This window comes from Sparus aurata, chromosome 8 (genome assembly GCF_900880675.1).
Source record: "Sparus aurata chromosome 8, fSpaAur1.1, whole genome shotgun sequence".
In the NCBI taxonomy this organism is placed as follows: Eukaryota; Metazoa; Chordata; class Actinopteri; order Spariformes; family Sparidae; genus Sparus; species Sparus aurata.
Genome location: NC_044194.1, coordinates 23,814,859 through 23,829,688, shown reverse-complemented (window position 1 = coordinate 23,829,688; position 14,830 = coordinate 23,814,859). Strand labels below are relative to the sequence as shown.

The window sequence follows — 14,830 nt, the reverse complement described above, 5'->3', positions numbered from 1 at the left end:
TGTTTAACCATAATTAAAGGTATAAATAAGTTTATTGCACCATTAGACTGGAATAATTCACATAGAATGACTTCAAGACTTCTTTAATTGTTTAACTCAAATTAACTTGTAATTACCTTCATTTTGACCTTGTACAGGTAAGCCATAGCCAAAAAGATAAGTTATTAACTTAAGTTTCGTTTATTTCTTGTTAATGTTAATGTGCAGATGACAATTCAAACTGAGATACACACAGATATGTGTGTGTGTGTGTGTGTGTGTGTGTGTTTGTGTGTGTGTTGCAACAGCACTGGATTACAGGTTTAAGGACCTCAAGTGTCTGATGAGACCTGACAGTGCGGAGGTGGGGCGTTCAATAAGTGCCTTGCTCAGGGAGAAGGACAGGTCTGCACAGACGGCACAACCAGCAATGTCTGAGCCACCTCAGCAAAGATCATGCTTGCCCCAGAGTCTTCTTCTGATGAAGAGGAGGACTGTATCGAGAATGCTGTGGAGCGCTACAGGTCAGAGCCCACTGTTGGAATGAAGGGCTGTCTCCAGCAGTGGTGGTCCAAACATGAAGGCACACACATAGCTATATGCTGCACGCAAGTATACTTGGCAACATCTGCCACATCTATACCATGTGAGAGGTTGATTTCACTGTCCATAAAAAATGGGTAAATTAATCCAGAGTTAACTATGGACAATAATGTGATTAATTACAATATCTTAATCGATTCGAAGCTGTAGCTTTATCACATCCAGGAGTTACTTGGTTCTGAGCACCGCAGATCTTTCTAAATACAGCTTCAGAGTTAAAAGTAAAAAAGGCTTTTAACAATTTTCAACAATAGATTTTTTCAAGAGGGATTATTTATTTTCCTTGAAACTTTTTGATGATGAAATGTTACATTAGTCGCATAATACAGTCTAAAAAACTTTCAAAGACATTACAGTCAGTGGTTTAATGTCATAGACATACATATTTGTACTGTTAGTCTGGAAGAAACGGAAAAATCTTTCATTTTTTATAAGAGCATGAAACTTGGAACACTTGTAAAATTTGGGGCCTTGAACATTTTCAGATATTGAGCTACTGCAAAAATGTCATGTGGCAGCTTATTTTACTTTCTGCCATAACTAGATAACATATTTTGCATTATAGCTCCCGAACCAAACATGACAAAACAGGACAGGTGATGTCTGTGCCTGTATTATAATGGTCAAGAATTAAATGTATGCATAAAAATTTGATTCTCAGAGACATTCGTATTTATTCAGTATTTTATTATTTACACTACATTCCCATTGACACAATTTTTCTTCTTTTTCTTTCAAAGAAATCCTTGATGTTACTTTGCACAAAAACACAGGAGTCTCCCAAATGATGGAACCAACCAAGAAGTTTATATTATTCCAAGTAGTTTTACTTTATTCAACTTTGTTTCCGAGCAATCATGTTTTCTCTATTAATTTAGCAGTCAAATTTAAATACTACAATACCCACGAGCGTCTGCCATTGTTGGCATGGAGAACAGGCACAGAGTGAATATCATTGTAGTTTGGAGTAAGAATGCTGACTAATGTTTCTGATTTACTCCAATATTAACACAGTTAAAAATTGAATCACTCTGAGCTGCAGATTGGATTGTCAGTTTCCTCAAAAGTTAAATCTTAAGCTTTTAGCTGAAGCTATGAGCATGTAAGATAGTTTGGTGAAAATTGAATGAGACTTTCACTTCCTGAACCTTTCATTCTGTATAATTGTTATTTGTTTCCTTGGTTACAGATGGAACAATCAAGGTGCACCAGGGTTTGTGCTGCCAAACAGATTCTCCCTCAGAAAGACCAGCGTCTTCTTCCAGGCGTCCTCCTGAGCCCGAGAATGTGCCACTGTCTCTCCGCCCCACAGAACCTTCACTGCAAAGACAACAAGAAACAGACAGCAAGTCTAAAGTCCTGATTTTGGCCTCCAAACCACAAATCAATCAGTTTCAGATTCGGTTACCATCTACAGTTCCTCAGGTTGAAGGTGAACTGACCTCTCTCATGTGTGTCAAGTGTTCTGTAGGTTCCGCCTCGAGCATACGGCATGTACGGCGGTTCAATCATGTGACCTGCGTTTGGATACAACAGGATAGTGAGCAGGTGATTATTCCCTGCCCGCTCCATCATTTCCTTCATCTGCAAAAACAAAAGTAAAAAATAATCTCATTTCTGTCAGCTTTTTCTAAATTTTTAAATTGCACACTTTGAATATAACTTAGAAATGTATTTTAACTTTAATATTGTTTTTACTGAGCAAAGCTACTGTAGGTTTCTCAAAGACATCTTTCGAATTATAGAAATAATTAAAAGTCTAAATGTCATTCACTTGTTGTTCACACAGGATGTTTATCAAATCAGTAAACTCACGTCCATTGCGGACTCATAGGCGGGAGTGTTCTGATCGTCATCACCCAGAACCAACAACAGAGGACACTTGAGTCGTCCCACCTGCTCAAATGCAGAAGGATTTCAGCTTTTTTTTTGATATGTCAAATGCAAATATGACAGAACAATATGAAAGACAACTGCTGAAACGAACTGTAAAAGGTTGGTGCGACTCACATCCACTTTGAGTGAGGGGTCGGAGGGGATCGGCAGAGACAGATCTCTGTAGATCACTTCGTTCTCCTCAGTGACACGAATCCTGTCAGAGTTTCTGGCCGGACAAAAAAAGTTTTTTAATTCTTCATCATCTTCTTGAGTTACTGCTGACCAAAACCAAATGACCAGATTCAAGTGTGCTGCCTCCTCCTCTTTCTTTCCATGACTTTAAACATTCCGTTCCGTTATCTTTTCCGCTTATCCGTGAGGGTCGCGGGATGTTGCCGCTTTTCCCCCCTAAGGGGTTGCGGGGCTTACTGGGGCCAAATCCAGTTCACCCTGGATGAGTCGTCAGTTCATCGCAGGACCCTTACTGATGGCAGTGGCTGCCTTCACACAAGGTGCCAACTGCACATCAGGAGCAACTTTGGGGTTCAGTATCTTGCTCAAGGATACTTTGACATGCAGCTCAGTCCCGCCCTGGGGAGCCGGGATTTGAACCAGCAATCTTCTGATCACCAGTCAACCAGCTCTACCCACTGAGCTACAGCCGCCCCACTTTAAACATACACATATAAATATACATATTTTTATTTTAACATAAATCTTTAAATTACAAACAGCAGATTAACTTACTTATGATAGAAACCCAGCATTTGTTCCACAGATCCCTCTACCGGCTGCACATGACTCCCACCAAAGGACACCGCACACCTGAGCTGAGAGATCACATCGACAAAACTTTACTGTAAACAACAAAGATCCAATGAGTGATGCAAAACAGGAAACTATACAACATACTAATGTGTGAAAATAAACCGTGTGTGGAAACAGTATCTGATCAAATCTGAGACAAATCAAAACATGGTGAAGAATGTTAATTAATTAATAGTTAAATGATATTAATTATTGTGGAAAACTGGGAGACTCTTTTTTTTTTTAACGGAATCATTGAGATACAGTGGATTCACTTGCGGGGCCTAAGTAAATTGTCGCCAGATTTTTGTTGTCGTCAGCGAGAAAGTGCTTCACGTTGTCTTAAATATCTCCTTGTCTTCTCTCTCCGAGTTCCTCCAATGGAAGATCAACATGCCAAGAAATAACGCAAGACTCAAAAAAACACATTTGATGAAATGAGACGTCCTCTCAGGTGTCACCTGAATGACACACAGCTGTCTGTCTGCAGCTCTGAGGCGTCGTTTGATGAGTTTGTACTTGCATACAGAGGTGGGAAGTAACGAAGTGCAAATACTTTGTTACTGGACTCAAGTAGATAGTATTTAAGTATCTGTACTTCTGATTTTTCCTCTCTAGATTTGAACACACATATCTGGACTTTCTACTCCTTACATTTTCAAAACAGGCTTGTTACTTTAGTTTGAGCACCTTTATGAGGGAAAGCCACATCCAACAGTAGCCACAGCACAAACCTCCGGGTAGTCACGGTCATCAATCATCGAATTAGGATGTGCAAGTGGATTTTGTTGAGTCACTTGTCTGGTCTGACCACTGACTGTTAGCTTCACCTGAACTGTATTGAACAAGTGGTGCTATGTTAAACTATGTCAAGACAATCAAATTCACTTTCAGTTGCAGAATCCTTACTTTTATAACTTGGGAGTAAACAGCCATTTTGAGGGTCATGCTGGCGCCCATTGAAAGACCCAACATGCCGATCCTGCTGCTGAGGACCTGAGGGTGCTGCTCCAGGACTTTATAGGCCGTCTGCAACAGGGAACATGTCAGAAAACAACCAGCAGTAACACAGAGGCCAGGGTTTGAACAATTTGCTGAAGCTTGTGTGGATTTTCATCTTTATATAAACTATTTTCCTCGCTATTGTAGAGGATAAAGCATTTCTTGCAGTGTAAATCCTGGGACAGTGACAACTGGTTTGAGTTTAACCGTTAGTTTCCGATTTCATAAAATGTCTGTCTGTCTATCAGTAGGAACATACTACCATAAACCAGCTCTGATTACACTTGGCAGCTGGTCTGTTGTTCTGAAGCAGTAGTAATCTGGGTGTGACCTTTCACTCTCATCTCTCAGTGCCAGGTGACTTTAGTTGTGCAGTCATGCTTTAAGAATGTCAGTTAAGTTATTTTTGTCTTGTTTGAATCTTGAAAAATGATTCGCATATCTGTCCTGGTAGGAAAATCACACTGGTGTTTCTTAAATAAGTAATTTTTTGGCTGCATGAATTAAAAGTAACTTTACTTAACACAGCCGGATGAAAGTGGCTCTCCGTGTTTATAAAAAATCTTCTGCTTTCTGTCACAGACCATAACATTTATTCTGGTTTCTATTTTCTGATATTTGTGTGATGAGTATTTGCTGACAAAACTAATCTTACACAGCAAAAAAGTGACATAATCTTTTCCACGACAGGGTCAATAATTCTTGGCTTTCGCAACGCAAATAAAGGCATCAACCAATCAAGTTGTGTGAAACAGATGTCACATGTCATCTCATGAGAATGGAGGACCTGTTGTTTATGTCTGTCATCACCCTGTATTACAGTACATTAAATGACAAAACAATTTCAGCTGCTGGTTTAATATTCATCTGAGGTGTCTTAAAATACACCAGACTACTCTGATAGAAACAGTGATTTCACCTCGCAGAACATGGGTAGTGCTTCTATGTACCAATGCCCGGATTGGTTAGCTTTCTTTTTATTAAAAACTTTTTTTAGCTCTTGAAGCTTGCACTATTTCGTATCATTCCCTCAGACCCTGTGCACGATATCTATACACTTCTCAAAAGTAGTTCAGGATATTTTAGTGTTTCACTTGATTGTTTATTCTATGACATATCTGAAACTTTATTTTCGGTTTATTTTTGATCTCTAAAAATAATGCGACACATTTCATTTGACTTTTATTGCATATCCATGCACCCATTTATCCCCAACTCATTTTGATTGGTATATTGTAAAAGTAAGAATGTAGTAATAATATTAGTATAAACTGGTTTAACATCAGGTCACACACTATCTTTCAACTTTGAGCAGTCTTTGATCTGAGTGAGGTTGAATGAACCCCTGAACAAGTTTTTATGATTTTATTAACACGGAAACATACACACAGATAACAGACAGGCTATCTCTACCTTACACCAAAAATAAATGACAATAACCGGTATGCAGGTTGCAGTTCATGACCTGTAGCCTGATGTCAGGGCGTCCCATGTCTTCTTTATTTTATGCGAGTGAAAATGTATATTTTATTATAGAAAGTTATCCATAGTAGATTTTTTAAAGGTTGATGTCATATTTGTTGGACTAAGGTTCGAGGACAACAAGAACTGTGATTGGCTGCTTGTGTTTCCTCCAAAAAGTATGGATGCTGGTGGGGATTGTTTCAGTGAATACAAAGAAGTTGATTCAGTTAGAGATGACATGTGTTAGAAATGTTGGCCCCAACAACTTAATAGAGGGTGCAGGGATGACGTATTTTTGTAGGCTAACCCATTAGCATCACCCTGGGTTCCTCAAAATAAATGAGGGACCCAGGCAATCTCTGTGGCAATCTCTGTTCCTTAAAAACATTAATATGATTGAGAATTTATAATTTGACAAGTTTTATAACTGTGTTGACATCACTGTACTTCATCTAGTCTCGTTAGCAGCTTCTGGAGAAAAATGTCAGCAGGGCTGAGTTCATAGCCCTGTATGCGCAGCTGGATGTTATCAATAACAGTTTGCAGCTGAAGTTTGCACGTAAAGGTGGACAAAGAAGTTGATGAGTCTCTGCATTCAGTGTGATGACATTCAAATGTCCCTGACAACCTCTGCAGTTTAATTTAGCCCCTTGTCAGTTAATCCCCCTTTAAATGCCTTACAACTCAAACGTTTGGTATCAACTGATTGTAATTTATGTCACAGAGCAAAACATGAAAATCTCTTAAGCTTGTGTTTACCTTAGACCTTATTTCAGGCATTAAACCAAAAACCCACTGACTCTGAGACAAGGGAACTGCAATGTTAAAATACTGTCTTTGTCTGGTTTAACAAAATCCTTGAGTTATGTTGGGGTATTCTGACCAAAGATAACATTTTTCTGTCATTTAAATGCTCATTCAGTTTACCTCAAAGTACTGGAGGTCCACCATCCGCCCAGTTTCCATAGTGATTTTAGGTGTAATGTAGTCGAGGACAAGGGAGGCGATGCCGTGAGAGGCCATCAGCGCTGAACGGTACTCCACCAACTTCCCTGATCCCCCCCACAGATCGAGGAGGCCAGGGAAAGGTCCAGGTCCTTCAGGCAACAACAACTGTTCATAGTTTAAACAAATTTATTGTATATTTCTGAGGTTCCTGCAACTCTGGGATCACTTTAATGGAACCCTTTTAGAGGGTTTCACTTTTTTCATTCTTTCACTTGGTCATTCCAACAATATCAGCTAGTTGTGACTAACTTTAACTGCTGAAGTTAACTTTAATGGTCACTGCTGCTTAGAGTGTCACACCTGATGCACACTCCCTCCAGTCTCTCCTGTGGCCTACCTGGGGGCAGGAAGAGGGTCGCAGTGAGTCCATCCTCTGTGATCGGGATCCTGCGGACGCCGGGCGCTATGAACCAGCGCTCCACCACCACACTGGCCAGTGGCACCTGATCCATGAAGCCCTCAGTCTGGTGACCCTGGTACACTGAGATTGTGACCTCCATGGGAGTCTGGACATTCACCTTCCTTAACCTTAGGGATGAGATGAAAGAGTCCATTCAATTTGTTTCAGTATTGATTACCACAGCTCCATCCTTGTTGACCCACCTGAGTCCAGGTTTGCTGCCTGGAACCGGTCTGAGGCTCCACAGTAGGCCCATCTGTTCAACGCCAGAATATGTCCCACCCAGACTGGGATCCTCTGAAACTGTAAAGTTTAAGGCATGAACAATTATTCCTTATTTGATGTTCATTCTTTGGTTTGCAATTTCAGAGTTTCACCAAAACATAACTTTACCATTCACAGCCCCTGTTGCGTCGGCAGTGTAGTGACCAAATGCCTCCCAGCTTTGTCCGATTTCACACTTGTGGAGGGCGTGGACAGTCAGCTGGAAGCCAGGTGGTGCTTTCTGGACCAGGACGATAAACTTCTCATCAGCAAGTCCTCTGGACGGCTGGACCAACAGCTTCACAACACACTGCTTCGTGTCCATCCTGAACTGAGCACAAAAATTGTACAAACGGCTAAAAGCAGGGTTACCAACTCTCATGCTTTTTGTTAGATAAACACACTTTCTGGCTCCGTCTCATGCTATCACACCACCCAAACAAAGAAAAATATAGTCTTTCTCCACACTGTAGCATCAACATGTGAATAATGTCAAATCTTATTTATTAAGCACCTTGAAAGATATATAAAGAACAATAATTACATCACAATAATTAATTAATTAATTAATTAATTAATTAATTACAGCCCTCTTGCAGGGGGTTGGTAGGGACTGGTTTGGAGAAATTTTTAATGCTGTTTATAAACTCAGTGTAAAAACACTGTATGTAATGTTTTACCTTACCATTGAACTTCACTGAAAAAGCACATTATTGAGGTGAAATGGCCAAGAGACATTTAACCAAATATTAAAATTACTGTATGTAGATTGTTGAGCCTGATGACTTGGTCACATTTTCAGAAGACATACAATAAATTGTCTTTTTGTGTAAGCAGTTCCATGTGTGCCTCACATTCCATTGAATAAAAATTAGAGCTATAGAAACCATTGGAACTGAAGGCTGCCATGACATACATGTTCTACAAGTGTAGGTAAGCTTTTAAATTGCAATTGTAATTTTGTTTCAGTACCAGTTTAGATATACAATTTACAGACCTACAATATAAAAAAGGAGAAGAGATGCAAACTATGCAAAGATAATCATGACTGTACACATTTGTAAACATAAATACATTCACACACAATCTGCACAAGTTTATCACTTTGAACTGTAAATATGATGTCTCTTGTGCTGCATTCGATTGAGGTCAAAATTTATTTTCAATCATTTCATTTTTTTTTATTTACATTTACAAGGGGCACAATGTCGTTTTGGTGAAGAAACACAAACTCGGAAATATCTGCTTTTTACATAAGTGATAAACAAACTGTTCTCAGAGGAAAATAAGGCCCCCAGAACACTGTTTGAAGCTAGGAAGGTGGCAGGGTCAGCGAAATATAAACAAAGTTAAACAGTATGAAATTGTGTTGTCCTTTGAGGTCAAACAAATAGTTTGTTTATTTAGTTTGTTAAGGCATATAAAAATCAGTAAATGAAGATCTTTCTCTTCTGATTAAAATGTATTCACCAAAACTACATGGTGCTCCTTAAAGGGATATTCCGCTGTAAATTTAATCCATGGTCTAAATCACCGTGAAACTGTGTTAGACTCCCTCGAGAGATCAAGTTAACAGACCGCTAATTTACAGAGTTTTATCAACCTCAGAAACGACCGCACGACAACAATACACTACAGTAAATGGATCCAAATATAAACTGCCACTAAAAAGCCACAAATAATGCTCAGAATAGCACCAAACTTCAGCAACAGTACAAATAGGGTCTCAGCACATAGTCCGGGGCATCTAACCTCCGCTAGCTTAGCTAGGGAAGCTATTGGGAAGCTAAAAACAGATTTCAACTCTTCTCTATCAGCTTCCGGGTCGGGGAAGTCCCGACGCAACAATTGCAGAGTGCGATTAGAAATGCTCAATTCCGTTCTTTTCCCTGTCCGCTCTCGATAATAACTGTTTTAAACTGGCAGGTAAGACACATATGAACTTTGATTGCTTTTCAATGGAGTCATAATCATAAATTTTCATCCATGAGCCGCGGAACTCTACTGCACTCGGTAATCGACTCGTCAGGACTTCCAGTCAAGAGGAAGCTGCTGCAGAAGAGTGGTAAATTTTGTCAGCTTTTCAGTAGAAATCCAGCTAAGCTAGTGGAGGTTAGATGCCCCGGACTATGTGCTGAGACCTTATTTGTACTGTTGCTGAAGTTTGGTGCTGTTCTGAACATTATTTGTGGCTTTTTGGTGGCGGTTTATATTTTGACCCATTTACTGCAATGTATTGTTGTCATGCGGTCGTTTCTGAGGTTGATAAAACTCCGTAAATTAGCGGTCTGCTAACTTGATCTCTCGAGAGGGAGTCTAACACAGTTTCACGGTGATTTAGACCATGGATTAAATTTACAGCGGAATATCCCTTTAAATAGGAGTCCCAAGAGTAATACAAAAATCTAAATATTTCAAACTTAAATACTGTGTTTTTTGAAGAACTTAATTCATTTGCAGGATGATCAATAACATTCACGTGGAACGGTTTTATTATTAATTTGAGTGACAGTCTTATCACTATATGAAAGAGTCACAGTGCACCTTGAACCAGTGATCGTCATGTAAGGCATCAGCTTTATCCATTACATTAAGTTTACTGTATATACATAATACCTGACAGTGCTAAACACCAGGAGAATTTTGTCCTATTTGGCATGCCATATACACTATATTGCCAAAGGTATTCACTCACCAATCCAAATAATTGAAATCAGGTGTTCCAATCACTTGTGCGCAGAGGTCGCCAACTTTCTGCAGACCTCCAAACTTCATGCGGCCTTCAGATTGGCTCAAGAACAGTGCGTAGAGAGCTTCATGGAATGGGTTTCCACGGCCGAGCAGCTGCATCCAAGCCATACATCAGCAAGTGCAATGCAAAGCGTCGGATGCAGTGGTGTAAAGCACGCCGCCACTGGACTCTAGAGCAGTAAAGATGCGTTCTCTGGAGTGACGAATCACGCTTCTCCATCTGGCAATCTGACAGACGAGTCTGGGTTTGGTGGTTGCCAGGAGAACGGTACTTGTCTGACTGCATTGTGCCAAGTGTTAAGTTTGGTGGAGGGGGGATTATGGTGTGGGGTTGTTTTTCAGGATCTGGGCTTGGCCCCTTAGTTCCAGTGAAAGGAACTCTGAATGCTTCAGCATACCAAGAGATGTTGGACAATTCCATGCCCCCAAATTTGTGGGAACAGTTTGGGGATGGCCATTTCCTGTTCCAACTTGACAGTGCAAGGTCCATGAAGACATGGATGAGAGAGTTTGGTGTGGATGAACTTGACTGGCCTGCACAGAGTCCTGACCTCAACCCAATAGAACACCTTTGGGATGAATTACAGTGGAGACTGAGAGCCAGGCCTTCCCATCCAACATCAGTGTGTGACCTCACAAATGCGCTTCTGGAAGAATGGTCAAAAATTCCCATAAACACATTCCTAAACCTTGTGGAAAGCCTTCCCAGAAGAGTTGAAGCTGTTATAGCTGCAAAGGATGGACCGACATCATATTAAACCCTATGGATTAAGAATGGGATATCACTTAAATTCATATGTGAGTCAAGGCAGGTGAGTGAATACTTTTGGCAATATAGTGTACATCCGACTAACTAAAAATACACATGCGACTTAGTGAAACAAATGCGCTGTAAAACAAACATCTGTGTTTCCTGCCAGGCTCCGTATCAGTTCCTTCAACACAGCCACAGAAAAATTTGTCATTTACAGAGTCAGAGAGGTTTCTTGTACTGCTGCATAAAATACATTTATCATCTGAATCTCTGTACTCACCTCATATGACTTTACAGTCCACAAAAAAGATTATTCGTCAAAGTTACATGTATGAACTAAACCTACAGTCTGAGCAGAGTGAGGACAGATCTCTGAGCTGCTGTCTTGAGGTTTGTCATTAGTCAGTACCACCTGCTGATCCCAAGATCTGAAATTAATGACTGACTGAATCCTTATTTGACCATCTGAAGTTCAGTTTCAGTCTCCTCCCAGGACAGACCACTAACCACTGTCCTTGAGCCTGCGTTATCAGTTCTAGACCGGAAGATTCAAGCTCTAGTGTTGTTATCAAGAGAACGGCAACCTCTAAAAAGAAAGACAGATCGACCCCCCGGTTCATAGAATTACCATCATGATCTTCAATTATCATGTTCATGGCAGGGACTCTACAATGTTTAAGTTACAGGTTTTGGTGACGAGACAAAATCACTAATGCGACTGTTGGCTGTGTAGTCTTTTTAAATACGTATTTTCACAGTCTTATATTTCATTGGTTTTACAACAAACCGTGACTTTAATGATTTTGAAAACTACCTCAAATACCATGTGTGATTCATGACACAATTCAGATGGGACCAAAAAAATGATCTGTCTCTCTCCGTTCACTACCACACAAAGTTTTTCTGAATGAAGGTCTCATGGAACAAACTGGAAGAAGCACGACTTTGGCTCTCTCTTGGTCGACTTTTAGAAAAATAAATGCACATCCTCCCTGAGGTAAACAAAAGCCAGTTATGACAGAATTAATCTCTGGCTCTTTTACAAAAATAATTCCTTCATCTTTTAAGGTTACTTGTTACCCATAATTTTTAAAGCTTTGTGCCCCATTTATTACCAGTCCCACAGTATACCGATGGTGATAAAACTGATGTCAGCTAACATACAAATTCCAAACCGTCCTGCCCTGCCAAAGGTCCTAGCGTCATTAGTTAATCATCAGCCCAAATAATTCCTCTAAACTAGAATGCTCGGGCAAGTTGTCAACAGTCTCATTTCAGAAATGAATGTTTTTACTGCTTTTGAAAACAGACGAGAGCCTGGGCGATTCAGCCTTAAAACAATATTGCTATATTTTTAGGCTTTATCAGATACACAACATGTATCTCTATATTTTGTTTTTAAATCTTCTTCTAAGGCACTTCATAAATGCTGGCAAAATATATATATATTTTTTAACAAAAACCTCCATATCAATATTTTTTCAAGTGGGTAAAGGTGACTATTAGAACACTTAGAACAGTCTAATAAGCTCACAATTCATTAACTGCAATGCAGCCTTTAAAATCAGGAAAAGACAACACAACACATGACATCAAGGTATCCAGAATATAATAGGAAGATACTGAGATATAAAGATACTGAGATAATACTGATAAATTGCCCAGATATTCTCAAGACTCTCCTGTGGTCCTACCTGGGGGCAGGAAGAGGGTCGCAGTGAGTCCGTCCTCTGTGATCGGGATCCTGCTGACGCAGGGCGCCATGTACCAGCGCTCCACCACCACACTGGCCAGCGGCACCTGATCCATGAAGCCCTCAGTCTGGTGACACTGGTACACTGAGAGTGTGACCTCCATGGGAATCTGGACATTCATCTTCCTTAACCTTGGGGATAATGGGAAAGAGTCAACTCTGATACCAATAACTGATTCTGTATCGATTGTCATTGTCTGAATTCCTCCATCCTTGTTGATCTACCTGAGCCCAGGTTTGCTGCCTGGAACTGGTCTGAGGCTCCACAGTAGACCCATCTGTTCAACCCCAGAATATGTCACACCAAAACTGGGATCCTCTGAAACTGGAAAGTTTCACAACCTTTCCAATACCGGCAACAAATTCTACATTAATGTTCCTGAATTTTACACAGTTCACAGTCCCAATGGCGTTGCTGATGTAGTGACCCAATGACTCCCAGCTGTGGCCATCTTCACACATGAAGAGGGATGGTCAGCTGGTAACCAGGTGGGGTATTCTGGACCAACAGCTTCACAATACAAAGCTTCCTGTCCATCGTAAATTGAGCAGACAGATAACATATTTAATCATAGCTGGACTTCCTGTGCAATGTGATTGGGCTGCAGGTACTGCCTCATGCTACCAGTAGTAACAAGGACAATAGCTGACCACAAAACTAGAGGAGAATCAGTCAGGAAGGACAAGGACAAAACAACTGTCTGTGGCCACCTTTCCCTTTTTGGGGGTTGTCTTGCTTTTGCCTCTCCATTGCACCTGTTGTCACTTTCATTTTAACCAAAGCAGCTGGAATTAAATCACAATCATTTGTGCATCCTAAATGGACAGATTGATATCCATGAAGTTTAACTGACTTGGTGTGATACTGTGATGATTAAGTGTATGCTTAATTTTTCAAGCACTGTATTATGATCCCCTACGCCAAGAGGTTATATTTTCACCCGTGTCCTTTTGCTATTATTGAACAGATTTTCAAAACATGGAAGGAGTATCAGTCTTAACCCAGAATAGACCCAATTAACTTATCAGGATAAAGGGATAAAGACCCAAGATTTTTTCAATTGCTTTCTTTAACAGTGGGAGATAGCTTCTTTTCTTTTTTTTTTCACATTTTCGATAATTACTCTGGGAATAATGCATGGATCTTAATGACAACAAGAGCCATATTTAGATGTTTGATATCTATGGGTGAGCACAATTTAATGCAGGTCCTAGATCTAAATGTACTTATGTTTTGTTTTTTTAAATTTAAAGTAATACAGGGCTATAAGGTTTTATATTAGATTAGGGTAAGGAGAGTCTTGGACAGTGAGAGAGACAGAGAGAGAGAGAGAGAGAGGTGTGTGTGTGTGTGTGTGTGTGTGCGCGCGCACAAAATGATCTATCATTTACAAAGACTTCTACTGAGGGTTAAAACGAATAATGGCTAACTGGGTCTGTGTTGGCTACCACTCAATGAGCTCAAAGTGCACAAAAACATTTCTGCCATTGGCAACAAATTAAACTGAATTGTACAGTTAAACCATCTGGCAAACACCGTGAGCTCCACTTACTGTATGCACAGATGAGAAAGGAAGAAAACGGGTTGGTCGTCTGCCAAGACAAAGTTGTTAAAGAATTTGTGTGAACTCTTGACAGGGTACACTGACCCGACAGCTGCTTTACTTAACTGGGTCAAGTTCAGCCTCTCCGGACAGCATCAGCACCGAGCACCCGCTCGGCAGTTCAGAAACGCCTCCCTTGACTCGCTGCCACATTTCCTGGGAAAACCCATTGGTCCGTGTTTGTTGTTATGACAGTCACTCTGCTTTCAGGTGATTGTTTAGCAGTATGTTCTACTTTTTAGTGCCATTTCTATTTATTTAACCACTGCCATGGAGTCATGATGAATACAAAATAAAAACATAAGGGAAAAATTAGCTACTTGTTTACACATTTTAATTTACAAGTTTTGCACAATTTCTCTTTGTTTTGCACTTCTTAATATTATCTAAAAATATACTAATATCTGTTCCATAGCGTAAATGTGAATGTAAAATATTGTACATATTGTACTGATCTTATTCTTATATTTAATATTTACATATTAGGCTATATATCAAATATATATATTTATTTATATATTTTATATTTTCCTGTTTTAATATTATTCTTGCGTTTCTGAACT

General features: G+C 39.9%; 1 protein-coding gene across 5 annotated transcripts; it reads right to left on the bottom strand.

The window, feature by feature from the left end:
* Window positions 1-1,236: 1,236 nt before the first annotated feature.
* LOC115586656 (peroxisomal succinyl-coenzyme A thioesterase-like) lies at window positions 1,237-14,576 on the bottom strand. 5 transcript variants are annotated; one of them, XM_030425860.1, is made up of 12 exons: window positions 12,889-14,576; window positions 12,605-12,795; window positions 7,535-7,736; window positions 7,345-7,444; window positions 7,079-7,269; window positions 6,661-6,830; window positions 4,177-4,296; window positions 3,208-3,290; window positions 2,593-2,686; window positions 2,398-2,478; window positions 2,025-2,166; window positions 1,237-1,902 (listed from the first exon to the last, which is right to left on the bottom strand). In XM_030425860.1, exons 2-12 carry the CDS (start codon window positions 12,779-12,781, stop codon window positions 1,781-1,783), a joined length of 1,482 nt encoding a protein of 493 aa, XP_030281720.1. In that variant the 5' UTR covers window positions 12,782-12,795; window positions 12,889-14,576; the 3' UTR covers window positions 1,237-1,780. The 5 variants fall into 5 exon arrangements, with proteins under 5 accessions (XP_030281720.1, XP_030281719.1, XP_030281723.1 ...); XM_030425859.1 differs by having other exon boundaries at window positions 12,605-14,576; XM_030425863.1 differs by lacking the exons at window positions 12,605-12,795; window positions 12,889-14,576 and adding an exon at window positions 11,191-11,409.
* Window positions 14,577-14,830: the final 254 nt, after the last annotated feature.